At 35.5% G+C, this 22,169-nt stretch overlaps 1 protein-coding gene and 1 long non-coding RNA gene across 7 annotated transcripts; one reads left to right on the top strand and one right to left on the bottom strand.

The window, feature by feature from the left end:
• The first annotated feature begins 4,062 nt into the window (after window positions 1-4,062).
• LOC562542 lies at window positions 4,063-15,090 on the top strand. 6 transcript variants are annotated; one of them, XM_087275179.1, is made up of 6 exons: window positions 4,063-4,380; window positions 6,948-7,030; window positions 9,859-10,155; window positions 10,257-10,301; window positions 12,652-12,998; window positions 13,774-15,090. In XM_087275179.1, exons 2-5 carry the CDS (start codon window positions 6,958-6,960, stop codon window positions 12,852-12,854), a joined length of 618 nt encoding a protein of 205 aa, XP_087131305.1. In that variant the 5' UTR covers window positions 4,063-4,380; window positions 6,948-6,957; the 3' UTR covers window positions 12,855-12,998; window positions 13,774-15,090.
• Window positions 15,091-19,648: 4,558 nt separating this feature from the next.
• LOC148679623 (uncharacterized) lies at window positions 19,649-20,473 on the bottom strand. Its single transcript, XR_015944916.1, has 2 exons — window positions 20,253-20,473; window positions 19,649-20,018 (listed from the first exon to the last, which is right to left on the bottom strand). It is a non-coding gene; the product is annotated as an uncharacterized LOC148679623 (long non-coding RNA).
• Window positions 20,474-22,169: the final 1,696 nt, after the last annotated feature.

Below are 22,169 nucleotides of genomic sequence, written 5' to 3'. Positions count from 1 at the left end.
TCAAAAAATGCTTCTTAATCCTAAATGTTTATGTTATTTTTATTATTTAATAATTATTAGTTAATTATTCAATGACGAGAAACCAGATGTATATTTCACATTTCTGGTCAGATCTTTTTTTTAAGGGGTGCAATCATGAGCTGGACATGTCCTTAATCTGTTTTGTGAAATGCATCCAAATTATTAGTTATTATTTAATAGTAATTATTAAATTGTTTAAATTATGATACTGTATTTAAGGGATGAAGTCCAGTTGGACGTGTCCTTTAAATCTTTTGTGATCTTTATCCAAATTATTAGATATAATTTAATAATTATTATTCAATTATTTAAATGACAATACTTTATAAAGGATGAAATCATGAGCTGAACATGCCCTTGATCTGTTTTGTGAAATGTATCCAAATTATTAGTCATTATTTAATAAATATTGTTTAATTATTGAAATAACAATACTTTATTTAAAAAAAAAATAAATGAAGTTGAGCTGGACGTGTCCTTTAAATATTTTGTGATATTTATCCAAAAATATTAGATATTATTTAATAATAATTATTAACTTAATTAAGCGACAATATTTTTTAAAGGGGTGAAATCATGAGTTGAACATGCTCTTGATTTGTTTTGTGAAACGTATCCAAATTATTGCATTATTTAAATGACAATATTTAAGAGATGAAGTCATGAGCTGAACAGGTCCTTTAAATGTTTTGTTATTTATCTAAATTATTCATTATTATTTAATAATTATTATTCAAATTGCAATACTTTTAAGGGATGAAATCATGAGCTAGACGTGTCCTTGACCTGTTTTGTGATATTTATCCAAAATATTAGTCATTATTAAATAATAATTATTAAATTATTTCAATTACAGTACTTTAAGGCATGAAATCATGAGCTGAGCATGTTCTTGGTCTGTTTTGTGAAATATATCCAACATAATACACAAAGTATTTAATTTAATAGTTATTATTAGTTAAATGACAATACTTTATGAAGGGTGAAATAATATGCTGAACATGACCTTGATCTGTTCTGTGTTATGTTTCCAAATTATTATTTATTGATAATTATTAAATTAATTAAATGACAATACTTTAAAAGGGGTGAAATCATGAGCTGAACATCTATTTGATCTGTTTTGTAAAATGTACTACTTATTATTCAAGAATTATTATTAAATTATTTAAATTACAATACTTTAAGGGACAAAGGCTGGACGTGTCCTTGACCTTCTTTTTTGTGAAATTCACTCGATTCATGAACCACCAGTGTTGATTTCCCTGCTGTTGTACCTTTAATACTGAACACGTAACTGATGCAGCGCTGTATATCCAGAGAGCATGATATTGAATAGTCTTGTGCGGTATTAGATGAACATATATATAAGGTCAGAAAGCCATTCTCTGCTCAGGTGTCACATGAATATAATGTAACTGTTGCAATGCATTCTTCTACCAGCAGAGAGCGCTGTTTTCACACCGCACACAAAACAGCCAGACCCAGAAAAGAACGGGGTTCGGTTTGTCGGCTTGTTTGAATTCTGAATTCTGAGTTCTTTTGGAATTCTTGACTTGGCATTACATTTGTTTGTTGTTTGGTTTACCTTTGATGTATACTGAGGATACGTGTCTGATTTGCATAAGCGCTCGTGTGGTTGGTTTAATGTTGATTTCTTGTCCACCGTCTCTCTTATATGCACATGAGATCGTGTCTGATCGTCTGCTGTAGGCCTATATGATGAAACCAGTCACTTTTGACCAATATATTCATCACACGAGACTATATTTTGAATTAAGCAGCACCTGAATGTACATAAACGGCATGAATTTCTTCTGCTCTTCATTCGTTTGCATCTTGTGTCTTGTTCTGAGGTGAATTTCTGCATTGTTTTTGTCGTTGGTTGACTCTCGGTGGAGGATTGCTGCTCGTTTAAAGCTTGTTATAATTGTAAATGAGGACTAAACTGATGTTGTTATACTGAAAGTGAAGGAAACATGTTTTGTTTACCTTTTTTATTTATTTGAATTCCTTTATTCTTTCACTTTGTTCCTGGTCTTTCATATGTGGTTCGCTTGTATAAAGTTCTGTAAGGACCGTGTTTGTACAGCCTCTCTTTATGATGGCCTAGAATACTGAAATAAATAACTAAACTATAATGAAACACACCAAACCTTTCGTGTCGACTATTTAATTTAGGTTCAGCTTTTTTCAAAATATCTTCTTTTGTGTTCAACATCTCGGGAGGGCTCGACAGCAGATCCAGCGTCCTGAATCTACCCCTACTGACCACCACCCCACTCTATGATATGGTTTGTCTTTTAACAGGTTGGCTTTTCCACCGAACCTCCCTTTGAAGCCAAATCCAGTGAGATGTTGCTTCCGCCTCCTCAGTGATTTCCTACAAGCCATTTCCTGGCCATTCCTTCAATTCCCAGCAGTCCGAGGGCTCTCCAGAGTGACTGCCCCGAAAACCCCCTACAACCCACCTCTACTGGTAAATTCCAGGCCCTCCATCCATTCTCCTGGCTCTCAAGTATAAGATTTTGATATTTCTTGAGGTTGCATTAATGTACCTCCTCCATTCTTTCCTCCCAGGGTATTGTAAATTCTATAAGCACCACCAGTTTGGTTCCTCTAGACCAGAGGACAATATCTGATCTGAGGCTAGTGTGTGCTATTTCTTCTGGGTATTTAATACACAATAATATAATGTATAGGACATCACAAATAGAAGTCTGTAAAATAATTTAAAAATGTACTGGCAGTTTATTACAAGGTTGTTGTAGTGTAACATACAAACCATACAAACAATATAGCACTGCAAACTAATAAACATGTTTATAATTGTTTCTTTTTTTTTTTTTTTCTTTATAAGGTTAAAAGTTGTTGGAAGAAAGATCAAGATCCTATAATGCAATTCAACAGCAGAAATAAATGTGCAAAAATAAAAACAAAATACAAAAGCTGCCAATTCACAGATAGTTTACAGTGCTTCATGGTAATCTAATAATCTAATATAAATACAGTATACTGCAGTTTATGCAGTTATTTTTTGTAAGGGAAAGTTAAGCTAAAAGGACAGTTCAACCATTAATGCCAATAAACTCACCATTTACTCACCCTTTACTTGTTCCAATGACTTTCTTTTTCTATAAAACACAAAAGACGTTTTGAAGAAATCTGAAAACTTGTAACCACTGACTTAGTAGGAAAAACTAAAGCTATTGAAGTCAATAGTTACAGGTTTCCAGTTTTCCTTAAAATACCTTCTTTAGTGCCTTAAAAGAAATAAACTCAAACAGGTTTCTTAAAGAGCTTCTGAACTATTCCTTCATGTTTTGCAAAATAAAGAATCATGCTATAATTGCGTAAAACCTGTAACCACTGACCTCCATTTCTACTGTGGAAGTCAATGGTTACAGGTTTCAACATTTTTCAAAATATCTTCTTTTGCACAGTTTCTTTCTTATGCTGAATAAAAAACAAGATATTTAGAAAAATGTTTAAAACCTGTAACCATTGACCCCCATATTATTTGTTTTTCCTACTGTGGAAGTCAATGGTTACAGATTTCTAACATTTTTCAAAATACCTTCTTTCATACAGTTTCTTTCTTATGCTGAACATAAAAGAAGATATTTAGAAAAATGCATAAAACCTGTAACCATTGACCTCCATCCCTACTGTGAAAGTCAATAGTTACAGGTTTCTAACATTTTTTTTATATCCTCTTTTGTAGAGTTTTTTTCTTATGTTGAACAAAATGCTAGAAACCTGTAAAATTGGCCTACATACTATTTGTCTTTTTCTACCGTGGAAATCAATGTTTGCAATTTTCTTACATTTTTCAAAATATCTTCTTTCGTACAGTTTCTTATGTTGAACAAAAAAGAAGATAATTATTTTCTTAAAAATCGTCTGGACTATTCCTTCATGTTTTGCGAAATAAAGGATTATGCAATAATTGCATTGCATTCTTCTGCCAGCAGAGAGCGTGTCATGCTGTCAAATAAATGTTAGACGACCCCTCTTGCGTCTGTTCAGTGTTCACCACATGCTCACTTTCTTCATTCGCATGTCGTGGACAAGAGTTTCTCCATTACTGGAGTGCATTGACCGAGTCACACACGACGAAGTCCCGTGTAGTTTTACACGGGAGTCCAGTCTATTTTTGTAAGATCAGTGTTATACTATTTTACTACTACTTTAATACTATTCGCCTATAACAGAAATATTAGGCCGACTAAAAATATCCAATGACATGTGACATATGATATGATCTGAAAGTGAAAGTCTGTAGTTATAACCTTGTGGATTATCTCTGGAGAGTCAATCTGGAATGAACTCAGGACTGTAAAGACGCAGAGACTGTTGGTGAGTACAAAATCCAGATGGTGAAAAATCTTTACGTGGCAACTCTGCTGTTTACGCCTGTACGGTATTTACTAGGAATGCATGACATTTTACATCAATATAAGCCATTGCATGCGTGTTTTAAGCATTTTACTGATAAAACGCCGTTTATTATAGACATTATTCGTCTGATGTTGTAGAGTTAATTTATAGCGTTTCTTCATTTACATTGAGGTAAATTAGATTTTATTTTAGCTCATTCCTTCATTTTAATGTTTCCTATATTGTTTACCACGCTATATTAGATATGTCTGAAATCGCATGACTTCAAAACAATAGCACTGTTTATCGTATGTAAACTTTGAGATGTGATTTAGAATTTACAAAGAATACTTTACTATATTATTAAGGAGAAAGTCTGAATGTGCAAATATAAACCGACTTCACCTCAAACTTGTGTACAACATGTGGAAAATGCGTTTCATTATTTTATGAATGAGTGTTTTGCTTTCTTTATTATTCATCTTGTGGTTTGCGGTTGTATCTGTCACATATGAGTCATTTCAACGCTTCTAAATGAATGTGCGGCTTACTGTATTGTAAACTCTCGATTTTTATTAAGATTGAAGAGATAGGTCACCCGAATGGAAAATGCTGTCATCATAATTTGCTAATCATTCACTTGTCGCAAACCTGTTTCAGTTTCTTTCTTCTGTTGAGACGAAAGAAGATATTTAGAAAAATGCGCAATATAACTTGTAACCATTGCAATTCATAATATTTGTTTTGTCTACTGTGAAAGTCAATAATTACAGGTTTCCTTACTGTGGAAGTCAATAGTGACAGGTCATATATATTTTAAATATCTTCTTTCTTTAAATATTTCTTTCTTATGTTGAACAAAAAAGAAGATATTTTGACAAATGTTAGAAACCTGTAAATATAGTATTTTCTTTCCTACTGTGGAAGTCAATGGTTACAGGACTATAATTTTGCAAAATGTATTTTTTTTTTTGAAGAAGAAGAAAAAAGAAGATATTTTTTTAAAAAATGATAGAAACCTGTAAAAAAACGCCTTTATAAGATTTGTTTTTCTTACTGTGGATATCAATGGTGACGGGTCAAATTCTTCAAAATATCTTCTTTTGTACAGTTTTCTTATGCTGAATAAAAACAAGATATTTAGAAAATGAGTAAAACCTGTGACCATTTACCTTCATAATATTTGTTTTTCCTACTCTGGAAGTCAATGGTTACAAGTTTTTAACATTTTTCGAAATATCTTCTTTCACAGATTCTTATGCTAAACACAAAAGAAGATATTTCGAAAAATGCGTAAAACCTGTAACCATTGACTTCCACAGTAGAATTGGAGTTCAATGGTTACAGATTTTACACATTTTTCAAAATATCTTCTTTTGTACAGTTTCTTTCTTAAGCTGAACAAGAAAGAAGATATTTAGAAAAATGCATAAAACCCGTAACCATTGACCTCCATAGTATTATTATTTCTCTTACTGTGGAAGTCAATGGTTACAGATTTCTAACATTTTTCAAAATATGTTCTTTCGTACAGTTTCTTTTGCTGAACACAAAAGAAGATATTTAGAAAAATGTGTATAATTTGTAACCACTGACCTCCATTTCCACTGTGGAAGTCAATGGTTGCAGGTTTCTAACATTTTTCAAAAAATCTTCTTTTGTACAGTTTATTTCTTATGTTGAACAAAAAAAGAAGATGTTTAGAAAAATGTTAGAAATCTGTAACTATTAACCTCCATAGTATTTGCTTTTCTTACTGTGGAAGTCAATGGTTACAGGTTTCTAACATATTTCAAAATACTTTCTTTCATACAGTCTCTATCTTATGCCGAACATAAAAGAAGATATTTAGAAAAATGCATAAAACTTGTAACCACTGACCTCCATCCCTACTGTGGAAGTAAATGGTTGAATACTAGATATGCTAGAAACCTGTAAAATTGGCCTACATAGTATTTATTTTTCCTACTGTGGAAGTTAATGTTTACAATTTTTTAAAAATTTTCAAAATATCTTATTTGGTACAGTTTGTTATGTTGAACAAAAAAGAAGATATTTAGAAAAATGCATAAGACCTGTACACATTGACCTCAATAATATCTGTTTTTCCTACTGTGGAAGTCAATGTTGACATGATTCTAGAATTTTTCAAAATGTCTTCTTTTTTTGTTCAGCACAAGAAAGAAACTCATAAAGGTTTGGAATAAATTGAGCGCAAATAAATATTGAGTATTTGTTAATTTTTGGGTGAACTATCCCTTTAAGAGGGACATTATGTTTCCATCCAGACATGTGAATTAGATTTATTCTCATCTGCTAATTTCAATCTACTTTAAACCATCATAAAAGTAGTCCACATGTACACAGATGGTCAAGTGTCAGTGTTTTAAGGTCCTGTATGAATTATTCCTTGCAGACTCTGTTAAATGCCTGCTCAGCTTTTTGTAAACCATTGACTAAAGAGTTTCTGCCTACTGTTTATTTTCTACTACTTCCTCATAAACGAGTTTCACTTCTTATGCAAATGCTTGTCAATTCTTTTGCAGAATCAAAACCATGAATGCTGTAAATGCAGTGCAACTGTTCCTACTGGTTTGGAGCTTTTCTACTGTGTGCCATGGAGATACGGGTAAGGAATTTTAATAGAGGTAGAATATCTAGGTCACTGGCAAGCTTTTAGGATCTTGATGATTTAAATAGTCATTATAGCAATAATGAAAGCAATAAGTTCTTTTTTCTTATAACTTTGCACACACTTTCTTATGGTAAACAACAATGTGTTCATACAGATAAGCAATCAAGACTTGAATGTTTTTCATACTTTTATCTGATTGCTCATGTTTGTACATGTGATTACAAGAAAACATGATAAGATATCACTCAGAGTCTGCATAGTGTTGCATATATTATTAATATGATTGTGTTCATGCAAGCTTTAATTCATAATACATTCATAGAGAATGATTTTGGAAAAAAACTGACATTGCAATGTTTTGTTGTCCTGATATACACTCACCGGCCACTTTATTAGGTACACCTTACTAGCACCGTGTTGGACCCTCTTTTGCCTTCAGAACTGCCTTAATCCTTCGTGGCAGAGATTCAACAAGGTACTGGAAATAATTCCTCAGAGATTTTGGTCCATATTTACATGACAGCATCACACAGTTGCTGCAGATTTGTCAGCTGCACATCCATGATGTCAATCTCCTGTTCCACCGCATGCCAAAGGTGCTCAATTGGATCGAGATCTGGTAACAGTGTAGGCCAGTTGAGTACAGTGAACTCATTGTCATGTCCAAGAAACCAGTCTGAGATGATTCACGCTTTATGACATGGCACATTATCCTGCTGGAAGTAGCCATCAGAAGATGGGTACACTGTGGTCATAAAGGGATGGACATGGTCAGCAACAATACTCGGGTAGGCTGTGGTGTTGACACAATGCTCAGTTGGTACTAATGGACCCAAAGTGTGCAAGAAAATATCCCCCACACCATTACACCACCACCATCAGCCTAAACCATTGATACAAGGCAGGATGGATCTGTGCTTTCATATTGCTGACACCTAGTTCTGACCCGACCAGCCGAGTGTCACAGTAGAAATCGAGACTCATTAGAGCAGGCAACATATCTCCAATCTTCTATAATTCAGTTTTGGTGAGCCTGTGTGAATTGTAGCCTTAGTTTCCTGTTCTTAGCTCACAGGAGTGGCACCCGGTTTGGTCTTCTGCTGCTGTAGCCCATCCGCCTCAAGGTTGGACGTGTTGTGTGTTCAGAGATGCTCTTCTGCAGACCTCGGTTGTAACGAGTGCTTATTTGAGTTACTGTTGCCTTTCCATCAGCTGGAACCAGTCTGGCCATTCTCCTCTGACCTCTGGCATCAACAAGGCATTAGCGCCCACAGAACTGCCGCTCACTGGATATTTTTCTCTTTTTCAGATCATTCTCTGTAAATCCTAGAGATGATCGTGGGTGAAAATCCCAGTAGATCAGCAGTTTCTGAAACACTCAGACCAGCCCGTCTGACACCAACAACCATGCCAAGTCACTTGCATCACCTTTCTTCCCCATAACGATGCTCGGTTTGAACTGCAGCAGATCGTCTTGACCATGTCTACATGCCTAAATCCATTAAGTTGCAGCCATGTGATTGGCTGATTAGAATTTTATGTTAACAAGCAGTTGGACAGGTGTACCTAATAAAGTGGCCGGTGAGTGTATATTGAGATATGAATATTGAAGAGGCTACATAGAGAAATGGCTAAGAGGCTAAACCAGAGACATTTTTCAGTGATGCCAGTATTAAACAAAAAATATAAACAAGGCAAGAAGTTGTTCCAACGTCTTCTCATTTATTTTCCCAATCACAACATACCCTCTTGACATTTTGACAGTGTAGATTTGATTTTGATTAACAAAGAATACCGCGTCCTTGTTCACCCCCTGGGCGATGCGGTGGCGCAGTGGGTTGCATGTTTGCCTCACAGCAAAAAGGTCGCTGGTTTGAGCATCAGCTGGGCCAGTTAGCATTTCTGTGTGGAGTTTGCATGGTCTCCCCATGTTCACGTGGGTTTCCTCCGGGTGCTACTAGGTATGCTAAAATTGACCATAGTGTATAAGTGTGTGTGTGTGAATGAGTGTGTATGGGTGTTTCCCATGCACATTCTGGAGGGGCAAAAAAAAGTAAAATAAATGGATGTAAAATAAAACGGTGCATTCTTTATAGATATAATGGTCACACTTTACAATAAGGTTCATTAGTTAATGTTAATTAATGCATTTACTAACATGAACAAATAATGAACATTACAAATACTACTGTATTTGTTCATGTAAGTTAAGGTTAGTTAATGAAAATACAGTAGTTCTTTGTCAGTTCATGTTAACTCATGGTGCATTAACTAATGTTAACAAGTATGGACTTGGATGTTAATAATGCATTTGTAAATGTTCTATTATGATTAATAAATGCTGTACATGTGTTGTTCATGATAAGTTCATGTTAGTAAATGCATTAACTAATGAACCTTATTGTAAAGTGTTACCGATATAATAAATCTTTTCTAAACTTCCAAACGTTTTTATGTGCTCAAATGCTTTACATTCTTTTAAAGTTCTCACACAGTGAAACACATGGAAGTGATTATGGAACTTTCACTTCAATATGGTTAAACTGGTTGGCATTTGCTCGACTGAAATGCAGACTCAACACTGCAGATCTTGTGATGTGACTATTGTAGATGCACTAATTGTGCTATAGATGCTTGATCGATATATTGTGCTGCCATAAAACTATTAGTAGACATCTGATACTAATCCAACAATCTAAATGAGTGCCTCATGCTGTAAATAGCAACATGTACAAACAAATAAAACAAGCAAAAACACAATGCAGTGGTTTAATAAATATGAACCAGTAACTCATGTGTGTGTATTACATGTCCTTTTTCAGGTGTCTGCAGTGTGAGCTGTGATGATGTGACTGGAACTGTGGGAAATGAAGTGACTCTCACCTGCAGAGTCTCTGAAAAGTGCACTAAAGACTGCATTAAAATGTTTAAGTTTCTGTATCCTGAGAACTATAAAAACTCAGAAATCTGTAGACAAAAGTCTCCTGGCGGATCCTGTGAAAAGGGGGACATCTTCACATGCAGATACACTCCAGATGCAGCAATGAATGAAACAATCCGATTCTTTATGCAAACCAGGTCTTCACCAGTAAAAGGGAAATTCACAGTGGAGATATCAGGTACTGCATGTACTGTTGTTTATAAATCATATCGTTTATAATTGTAATTGAACATTCATTTTCAATCAAACATCTAATATTGACTTCAAATCATTTAGCAGGTCTTATGAAATCAACAGCTGATACTGAAGCTCTCATCAATGAAGGTAAAATGATTGTAACTCCATTTTTGGACACATGAAACTGCTCTTGAGTCTGTGTTCAGCATTGTAAATTCACTTTAGGATAGTTTATTTTAAACTTTAAGGTCTAAAAAAGAAGTTGAGTTAGTTTTCAAACTGAGAAACATCTCTGTACACCCAAATAAAAAATGCTGGGTTGTTTTAACCCGATGTTGGGTCAAATATGGACAAAACAAACCATTGGGTTACAAAGTATCATTTAAATTGAATTGAAAAAATCTAAATTTATTCGAGGGCAGCACAGTGGCTTAGTGGTTAGTGCTGTCATCTCACAGCAAGAAGGTCACTGTTTCGAGTCCCATCTGGGTCAGTTGGTGTTTCTGTGTGGAGTTTGCATGTTCTTCACATGTTGGCATGGGTTGGAATCAACTCCAGTTTCCCCCACAACTCCAAAGACTTGCGCTATAGGTGAATTGGGTAAGCTAAATTGTCTGTAGTGGTTGTCTGTGAATGAGAGTTTAGGGGTGTTTCCCAGTGATGGGTTGCAGCTGGAAGGGCATCCGCTGTTTAAAACATATGCTGGATAAGTTGGCGGTTCATTCCGCTGTGCTGACCCCATATAAAGGGACTTATTCTCAGATATTATGCGAGTATGATATTAAACTACTATAATCATAAATAACCTTTGTGTGTAATCAGTGTCAAATCTCGTAATACATATTTGCTGTTTCTCAATTGTGAAGAAATCAATTAGAGTCTAATTATATAATCAAAAAGTCACAGATCATGATGTTGCTTGAACTCATTTTAATTAGTCAGTGAGATTTATTTTATTATTATTATTATTATGCACAAATAGACTTGATGTTTTAAGGAGAACCTATTATGCAAAAATCGCTTTTTAAACACAGTTGTGTGGCAGAAGTGTGTGAATATAATCAGCATCTAATAATAAAAAAGTATTAATTGTATTTTCCATAATCAGACTTGATTAAAACAGTCTGCAGAAACACTTGATTGACATTCTCCCTTTGTACGTGTCATCATAGGGGAAAAGGCTCGCCCACTAGTGACCATCTTTCCCTCATTAGCGTAGAACACAGGTGTCAAACTCAGCTCCAAAAGGGCCGCAGCTCTGCACAGTTTAGTTCCAGCCCTAATTAAACACACCTGATCAAACTAATTGAGTCCTTCAGGCTTGTTTGAAACCTACAGGTCAGTGTGTTGGAGCAGGGTTGGAATTTCGGCCCTCCAGGAATTGAGTTTGACACCCCTGGCGTAGAACATCAGTCTTGTTTTAAAACTGCCACTATGCTGACACACAGTCATCCGTAGCTCTGCCCTCCTCTGAAAAGAGCACAATCTCATTTGAATTTAAAGCGACAGTCACCGAAGTGACACAATTAGGATCAAAGCCTAAAAGGGTCAGTCTCAGAGAGTTATAAAACATTATCTGTGGTGTATTTTGAACTGAAACTTCACATACACATTCTTAGGGACATCAGAGACTTGTTTTACATTGTCGTGAATTCGACTTCTTATCAATTAGACATGATCAGACAGGAGGTTTTGAATATCAGAAAATAGACTTTATTCTCTATAATAAAGCCGAGAAAGAACAGAGCAGACCCTAGAGCATTCTGAAGTCTCTCCTGGACACTTCCTATCTCTGGTTCTCTCTTTCCAAAGTCTCTCCTGCTCCCTCTAAAGTTTCTGTGTTTCCAAAATCTTTATACGGTTATTTGACACACCCCTAGGTGTCTATTTTAACTCTTGACCATTTTTGAATAGGTTTTCTAGTCTAAGGGGTCCTGCTATTCTTGGCTCTCAGCCCACTAGCTCATGTCAGCAGAGATGTTACAGGTCTATGTCAGCAAAGCATAAATGCAATTTATGCAAAGGAACTAAGTGTTTACATACATTGTCATGATAGGACAATAACTTGATAATATGTTACTCACTCTAACTTCTGACACATATAGCTTCATACAAGTATTTAGCATATATAATCAGTGCTTTACATATTTAGTTATACACAATCAGTCATTCAGTCATTCTTCCGCTAGTGTTGCTCCTGTGCAGACAGACACATCACTGTATTTTTAACACACGCTGGCATGTTTGCTGCAAACACTTCATACATTTTGAGAAGAGAAAATTAACTGCTTTACACTTAGAAAATACTTCACACAGAGAGAATAGAAATCTTCTTCAACATCTTGTATGTGGCATAGCAGGTCTCCTTTTAGTCAGTTTAATTGACAGTTGAAATTACTTCTAAAGTTGATTCAACATTTAAAGATTTTCAGTGTTGAATATTTGCAGTACAAAGTTCTTTATTATTGATTAATGATTTTTAAATTGACCTTTTCAGAAGCGGACAAATACATGGGCACATCAGAAACCCGTAAAGACGAAAAACAAGACCGTGGATTTCAGCTTGCTGTTATTCTCGCGGTGGTGAGCTGCTTCATCATCATCATCGTCGTTGTTATTTTCAAAGTGAAGAAAAGTGAAAGCACACGTCTAAGACACGGACAAAAGGAAAACAGCGACACACTTCTAAACAATGTTTAACAGCTCTGAGTTTTGTTTGGCATTTGACATGTTTTACTTACTGTGACCATTAGCTGCTGAATTATATAATCATAGCTTCTCACTTTATATGGATTTCTGTGAAATGTAAATGATTGACCTGTTTGGTTAGTGTGTGTATATACTGTATATAGCCCCTTTCACACATACAGACCTTTCTGGAAAATTGCCGGCAATTTTCCGGAAAGGTTGTATGTGTGAGCAGGTCCTTTTTGAAAATACCGGTAAATTCGTTCTGGCTATTTTCCGGAAAGAGAAGTTGTAACATTACCGGCAATTTGCCGGAATGCTGCGCTGTGTGAATGCAGAAGGAAGATTCCCGTAATAAGCGCGTGCACGTCTAGAACGTGCTGACGTGAGACGTCTGCTTTAGCCAATCACAACAGTCAGACGCATTTACGTCCGCGCGGTTTGTGAGAATAAAAGCCTTTGAATATTTTTCCAGACACATTTAGCTGCTAGAAGTTAGTCAGATCACGTTTATATGTTCTTCTTAATGCCAACTGTGTAAATAATCATCGATGAGATGCTTATGATAAGCCGTTGTTTTTTTACCTTCAAGCTTTGCGTGTGCCTGTGAAACAGCCTGTGAGCGCCTGCACACGCACATATTATGAACATCTCGACATGAGAAAATGATCCTGCGAAAGTTGTTCACAATATTGATCATGCACAGAGTTTGTAATTTAGTCAAATGTTTACAAATACAAGCGCAGCCATTTAAAGCTCATTTGTGGTGAATGATGTCAGAATTTACCGGTATTTTGGAATGGATGTGTGAATGCTCTTTTCCGGAAAATTTCCGTAACGTCCTCGTCTGTGTGAACAGCACTTTTTTGAAAATACCGGTAAAGTCTTTCCGGAAATTTTCCAGATATTTACCGGTATCACTGTGTGAAAGGGGCTTTTGTGTGAATCAATTTTCTTTCTATTAAAGAGACTTTAGTTTTAATAAACATATTCACAATTTAATCCCAACTCAGGTGGATCCAAAGCCAGCTTTCCTTTCTCTGTTAAACAAGAAAGAATAAGATAAGAAAAAAAATACTATGGAAACCAAAAGCTAAATCTTGCCAACATTCTTCCGAATATCTTCTTTCATGTTTAATTGAAGACTCAATAGAGGTTTGGATCCACTTTTTAAAGGCCTGTAAAATGTGACCTCTCCTTTATTCTGACTTTTAGATACAGTTAAACCCATAAGTTTACATACACTTTAAAAAACGTAACATAACCATTTAAAAAAAAATGTCTGATGGTAAATTATACTAAACGTTTACTATTTTAGATCTGTTAAGATTACCTAAATGATTTACATTTGCTAAATGCCAGAATAATGAGAGAATTTTTTACTAATTTCTAGACAGTCAGAAGTTTAAACACATTTCCTTGGTATTTTTTAGCTTTGCTTTTTAAACTGTATAACTTTGGTCAAATGTTTTGGGGATCCTTCCACAAGCTTCTCACAACAGTTTGAAGGAATTTTGGCCCATTCCTCCTGACAGAATTAGTGTAACAGAGTCAGATTTGTGGGCTGTCTTGCTCTTACAAGCTTTTTCAACTCTGCCCACAAATTTTCTATAGGATTAAGATCAGGGCTTTGTGATGGCCACTCCAAAACATTCACTCTGTTGTCCTTAAAGCACATTTGAACTAATTTGGCAGTATGCTGAGGGTCATGGTCTGTTTGGAAGACCCATTTGTGGCCAAGTATTAATATCCTGGCTTATGTCTTTTTTTTAATTTTTTTTTTTTAAATTAATATAATACGTTCAAGTACAAACCATTACGGCATATACAACAATCCAATACTTATAGTGTTAGTGTTGATATAAAAGTACATTACTAGGAACATAACACACAAAAAAATATATATATATATATAAATAAATACAATTAAATAAAAAGTAGGTCCTGGCTGGTGCCTTGACTGATGTCTTGCTGATGTCTCATTATTCTGCTATTGAGCATAACAGAAACAAATGTGATAATCCCAACTCAAAACAGTTGAAAAGAGAAAAACCTAAAAGAGAAAAAGTTTAGTCACATTAACATCTAACTTTTTTTTAATGGTTATGTGCCTTTTTATACAGTGTATGATAACTTCTGCTTTCAACTGTAGATATTTATTGTAAATCTTGTATATTTGGTACTGTATGAATATTCTTCACATGCTTTTTTAATACAGTGTAAATAAAGATTTTCAATACTCAATGAATATCTGAAGTCTGCGTGTATTGCTACACAGTAATCAATTAGATATACTCATTTCTTCGGCTTGGTGCCTGATTTATCATGGGTTTCCACAGTGGAATGAATCGCCAATTACTCTGGCATATGTTTTATGCATTGGCTGTCCTTCCAGCTGCAAAAATGATCATAATAAATACATATATTTGTTTGTTTTTTTCTATTTCATGTGGTTTAATACAGAGTAAATAAAGATTTGCAATACTCTTAAGATGAATATCTGAAATCTGCATGTATTATGACCCAGCACTGGATTAGTTATACCAGTAAAACCAGTAATGCTGATGAAAGGTAGCCTAGATTGTGAAGTCATTTATTTTAATTGTGAGGAATTAACTATTTGAAAGCAAGAGGAAGCATGTAAAGCTCTGCAGATTATAAAGCATACAGATTTGCATATAGTATTTCAGTCATTTAGTGCTATTCATAGACACTGACCAGGTAAACTAATGACAGCGACCTTTTATTGTGCTGTATGTTGTTCTGAGGTGCGTCATTTCTGACTTTGATGACCCAAAACATCAATAAATGTGAATTGTCGTAATAGTAATTTATCATCACTATTAAACTTTGATGGAATAATCGACAATTATGATTTTAGTCATAAAAATGGACTCATGTCATAAGCAATAATAATAACAAATAAACTATTGCAAATCCACAACAAATAAGTGAATAAACAGAAATCTAAAGATGAAAAGAATGAAATGATAATAATTATAATTCTCTCTTTTTCCTTTGTCTTGCATGGTCCCTGATTTATTATAGGTTTCCACAGTGGAATGAATCGCCAATTACTCTGGCATATGGTTTATGCAGCAGCTGTCCTTTCAGCTGCAAAAATAAACATAATAAAAACATATATTTGTTTATTTTTTATTTCATGTGGTTTAATACAGTGTGAATAAAGATTTGCAATACTCTCAAGATGAAAATCTGAAATCTGTATTATTACACAGTAATGAATTAGTTATACCAGTAAAACCAGTAATGCTGATGAAAGGTAGCCTGGATTGTGAATTCATTTATTTTAATTGTGAGGAATTAACTATTTGAAAGCAAGAGGAAACATGTAAAGCTCTGCAGATTATAAAGCATACAGATTTGTATATGGTTATTTTAGTCATTTAGTGCTATTCATAGACACTGACCAGGTAAACTAATGACAGCGACCTTTTATTGTGCTGTATGTTGTTCTGAGGTGCGTCATTTCTGACATTTGGTGACCTAAAACATCAATAAATGTGAATTGTCGTAATAGTTATTTATAATCACCATTAAATTTTGATGGAATAATCGACAATTATGATTTTAGTCATAAAAGTGGACGACATAATCATGTCATAAGAAATAATAATAACAATTGAGCTAAACCACAACAATTAAGCGAATAAACAGAAATACAATTATAATAATTATCCTTTTTTTCGGCTTTGTACCTTATTTCTCACGGGTTTCCACAGTGGAATGAATCGTCAATTACTCTAGCATATGTTTTATGCAGCGGCTGCAGCTGCAATAATAATAATTGTTGGAGAAAAGGAATTTATTTTTATTTTTATTCTTTTTATTATTTTTTTATTAGAAAAATGTTTAGACTAAAAACTGATTAATCAATCTTTCTCTTTTGTATTATAAGACATCTTGACCAGACAAACTTCCTCTTTTTTACTGTGCTGCATACTTTTTAGAAGAACTGCTGACAAGTGGAAAAGCAGAATAAGAATAAATTGAGGGTGGGGGCCTTTGTTCCAGAACTATAGTCAAGACATGTCACAAGTTGTCCTGATGCTTGTAGAAGTTGTGAAATATATTAAAGATGCACGTAATTGTTCAGTTCTGGTATGCAGAGAAATAATAATAATAATAATAATTCCTTACATTTCTATAGCGCTTTTCTGGGCACTCAAAGCGCTTTACACAGTGGGGGGAATCTCTTCATCCACCACCAGTGTGCAGCATCCACCTGGATGACGCGACGGCAGCCATTTTGCGCCAGACCGCACACCACACACCAGCTGATTGGTGGAGAGGAGACAGTGATGAAGCCAATTGAATATGGGGAGGGTTAGGAGGCCATGATGGACAGAGGCCAGTGGGCAGATTTGGCCAGGATGCCGGGGTTAAACCCCTACTCTTTTCGAAGGACATCCTGCGATTTTTAACGACCACAGAGAGTCGGGACCTCGGTTTAACGTCTCATCCGAAAGACGGCGCTCACTGAGCAGTATAGCGTCCCCGTCACTATACTGGGGCATTAGGACCCACACAGACCGCAGGTTGGGCGCCCCCTGCTGGCCTCACTAACACCACTTCGGCAGCAACCTAGCTTTCCCATGTGGTCTCCCATCCAGGTATTGACCGGGCGCAGCCCTGCTTAGCTTCAGTGGGCGACCATGTGAGAGTTACAGAGAGCTAGCTGCCGGCAATAAAAGCTTGCAGAAAGAGGAAGTAATGTCCAGGGGTTGCAAAGAGCCAAGGGACTGCAGAATGACTGATAAGTGACGTTAAACCAAAACTCCACCTGTTAAGATCTGTTGTGTATATATATACTGGAGTCAGGAAATGTAAGTCAGTTGCGAACCTCCTGAATGTAATTCTTGTATTGCATTGGGGTAACGTAACCCAGAGCTCTGTCATCGAATTATTCATTTGTATCAAATAAATTACTAATATTTTTGGCATTGAAGAAAACCCTCTCCAGACCTTTTCTTATTGAACACGCATGGAATAGAGGTAGATATTCCAACATAATAAATCAAAATTAAATAAAAAAAAAATAAAGTTGAAGTCCGAATTATTCGCCCCCCTTTGATTTTTTTTTCTTTTTTAAATATTTCCAAAATGATGTTTAACAGAGCAAGCAAATTTTCACAGTATGTCTGATAATATTTTTTCTTCTGGAGAAAGTCTTATTTGTTTTATTTTGGCTAGAATAAAAGCAGTTTTTTAATTTTTTAAACTTCATTTTCAAAATTATTAGCCCCTTCAAGCAATTTTTTTTTCAACTGTCTACAGAACAAACCATCATTACACAATAACTTGCCTAATTACCCTAACCTGCCTAGTTAACCTAATTAACCTAGTTAAGCCAATATATGTCACTTTAAGCTGTATAGAAGTGTCTTGAAGAATGTCTAGTCAAATATTATTTACTGTCATCATAGCAAAGATAAAATAAATCAGTTATTAGAGATGAGTTATTGAAACTATGATGTTTAGAAATGTGCTAAAAAAATCTGCTCTCCGTTACACAGAAATTGTGGAAAGAAATAAACAGGGGGGCCAATAATTCAGGGCGCCTAATAATTCTGACTTCAACTGTACAGTATTTACTAATTGTCACAAAATCATTTCTCTAACAATAAATGATCTATAAAAGGAGAGCCTCTATTCTGAAAGCTCTGTATTTTACTTTTACTTTTCAATTGTTTGAAGTTTCTTTATTTACCAAACTGTGTTCCTGATAGTTGATTTGGAAGTAAAAAAAAATGAAGTTAAATAAAATTTGACATTCACATTTTGTTGTGCGTATAATTGAACTATATACAAGATTGTAGAGGTCAGTTTCAGGGGGTTTTGGTGCCCTATAGATATAGCTTAGGGGGGAGAACAACCCGCCCTCTCTGATCTGGCTCGCCTCTATGGACCCTAATCATACTTGTGCTTTCATTTTTGGGCGGATTCCCTGCACAAGATAAATGGAAACAATAAGACACAGACAGAGTTGATTATATCTGATGATGTAAAAACAAATTCCAAACTATGTTGAAAGATGTGTGACAGTAAAAGTCCCTTTTTTAACGACATGGAAAAACAATATGTGCCTGAGGCATAACAGTGGTGTGTATTGTTTAATACAAGCACTGATGGAAAATTATAAACTTCATTCACACAGTTAAACTTGTTCTGCGTGTAGATGTGATGCAATACTAAAGTAGTCTGTTTACCTGTGATCTAAGATAAGTTTTTTCATGTCACTGGGGTAAATTGAATACATAGTGTGTTAACAAAACTTTAGATTAAAGGGCTTTTGAAAAAAAAAATCAGCTTTTACCAAATTAATCCGATTTTAATCACTGCTGGTTCAGATTATTTTAGAAAGAAACACAAAACCAGGTTTGATTCTGAGAAGTCAAAACTATTTGTTGGAAACAAATGAGAGCAGTGGATGGGGAGCAGATTAATGTTCAGGCATGATGTGCTTTGAACGCAAATATCTGTGGAGAAATCTCACTCTTTAGACTGAATTCCTGTGAGCTATGTTGATGGGTTATGAAGCATAAATGCTTCTTTTTAGTAAAAGTCAGCCGGAACAAATTAAGAACAGGAATTTCGCTTCTCTGGTTCCCGTTTACAGATGCAAATTTTGGACAAAACAACAGGGTACTGAAAATCCTATCATTTACTCTCACTGTTATGAAGAACTGGGTTGCACTGGTAACTGTTACGGTGCCAATCGTCTCAGTATGTATATTAACACTATTAATGTCCAATAACCATGAAAGAAAAAAACACAGACGTACTAAATTGTAGGTGTTTACTCAAATAGGATATATTAATTCTCAAATAACAATATTATTTAAATGAAACAAAAACATACATCAAAAGAGCGTAGGCCTGCGCAAATAATAATGAAATAAAAGGTTCACAATAGTATGTAAAGAATAATGCTGATTGCTTACAAATCAATAATAAAGAAAACTATTATAAAAAGTCCTTTCTACACGTTCAGATACCAGGAGGTTGAATGAAGCTGGTCTTTTAGCTACAGTCTCAGGGCCGTTGGTGCACAATGAATCCTTCCGCGATGAGAAGGGCAGGAATTTCAGCCGGTACTGGATGTTGCTGGATAATTATGATACTGCTTCATACGACTCTTGCACATGTGTGGTTCTATAATGAACAAATTAATGTGATCAGTAATAATTGGAATCATCGTATGATGGACACCAGCAGCACTACAAATGTGCTGAGTCATAGCCATACAATATACATGTAGATAATAGTAATGTGGGCAATTAAATACTCAAACATTACAATCAACAATGCAGCAGTTGTACATAAATTAAACACAAGTAACTGACAATCATATTAATATAATATAATGTACTGTCGAGTGAAACTCACGTTTCTCATTGACGCACTTGCAAGGATCGTCACGAGCGAGACTTCGGCACCGTCTATAAGCGTTATTAAAAACCATCCGCTGTCAATCCAGATTATCATACACCCTTCTGCAGTTCACAAAGTGAAGGTGCTACAGAACGAGTGGATAGTTTACTGTTTTACGCCGTTAAAGATGAGATTGTAGGACCTCCGCTTTCACATCGCCATTCCTGAACTGATTCACTTTCGTTTTTATAATTTGGTTGACTTGAACTGAACTGATTCGCGAACGCTGGCTTGATTCCTAACTGAACTGATTCGCGGTGGCGCGACTCATTAAATATGCCACACCTTTTCTTCTAAATGAGATATAAAATAATCTTCATACAACACCTATTTTAAATGTGCATAAACTGAACAATGGCTTTTTTACACTCACTCAAGTGTATCTAATCTGTTTTTCTGTTGAACACAAAAGAAGATATTGTGAAAAATGTTGGAATGTCAAAGCTACTGACTTCCATGGTTAAAAAAAATTACAAGTCAATGATCGTGCCTTCCAGCATTTTTCTGAATATCTTCCTTTGTGTTCAATGATATAAAGAAACTCAAATAGGTTTTGGAAGAAGCGCAGGATGAGTAAAAGATTTTTGGGTGTACTGTCCCTTTAAGGATGGTCTGTTATGTTCTGTCGAGAAAACGTACGTATTTTACGTTTTGCCAGTTTAGTGAGAGGGTGCTCGCTGCAGAGCCATTAGAGGAGAGCTGAGCTCCAGCGAGGGGGAGCATGAGCTGTCGCTCCTCCTCCTGTAAGCTGTTTTAATGCGTACACCAACCCCACCCCTAACCCTACCCCCAGTGACATCACTCGTAGAAGAAGTGCAAAAAAGGTGGAGCTCAAGCTTAAGCTCCCCCTCGCTGGAGCTCACCTCTCCTCAAATGGCTCTGCAGCGAGCACCACTTGAGTTTAGTGGCTAATTCGTACGAATTCGTATGAGTTCAGTCGTACGAAATGGTACGATTTTAAAATGCCCCTAACTCCAACCGTCATTGGGGGATAAGCAAATCATACTAAATTGTACGAATTAGATCGTACGAATTCATACGAATTAGCCACTAAATGAAAAAGTTACGAATTGCCGTGAGATTGTGTTGGTTCAGTCAGCTACTGTATGACCACAGGATGAGCGATTCTTTGCTGCATGCAAACTTGCTTTCCAGACCCTTCACCCTCTCTGCTCTTCTCTGGTGGAATGAGCTTCCACCCAAAAAAAAACGTATTCTTCTTGTTATTTTAATTTGAAATTTAGTTTGTTTCTTTATTATAAGTCGCTTTACATGGCAGTTTAAAAACGCTGGGTTATTTTAATCCAGTTTTGGGTCAAACATGGACAAGTCAAATTGAGCTATGTTGTCATTCGGCTAATAGCGAACATAGAGACATTGACATAGTTTCTTGCAGGACTTCGGTATATCAATAAACATAAACATTAAAAAGCCCCTATTTTACATTATTAAAGGTCATATTTTGGTTTTCGGGGTCTCCAACAAGGCTGATCTGCATGCAAGGTCAACTGTTACATCCTATGATGTATTTAGGTAATAAGTTGTTGGTGTGAGTGGCAGCTTGTTGCTCTCCCCTTTTGTTTTATTAATCTCTCTCTCTCTCTGTCTCTCTCTTTCTCTCTCTCTCTCTCTCTCTCTCTCTCTCTCTCCCTCTCTCTCTCTCTCATTGAGCAGCGTTCCAAACCAGCCGCACCTGTTTTCAATCAGAGCAAATCGGATTGAGAGCGGCAAAGCACGGAAAGAGTCCCTGTTTTCCCTAACCCAGTGATTATAGTGCGATAGAGATTTTGTTGGATATTTAGAACTGTGAGCTTGTGAATCTTGTAAGATTATAGTGTGAATAAGTGTGACGTGTAACTTTATGTGAAAAGT

Source organism: Danio rerio, chromosome 12, assembly GCF_052040795.2.
Source record: "Danio rerio strain M-AB ecotype USA chromosome 12, GRCz13ab, whole genome shotgun sequence".
Classification (NCBI taxonomy): domain Eukaryota; kingdom Metazoa; phylum Chordata; class Actinopteri; order Cypriniformes; family Danionidae; genus Danio; species Danio rerio.
This window is presented reverse-complemented; position numbering and strand designations above follow the sequence as displayed.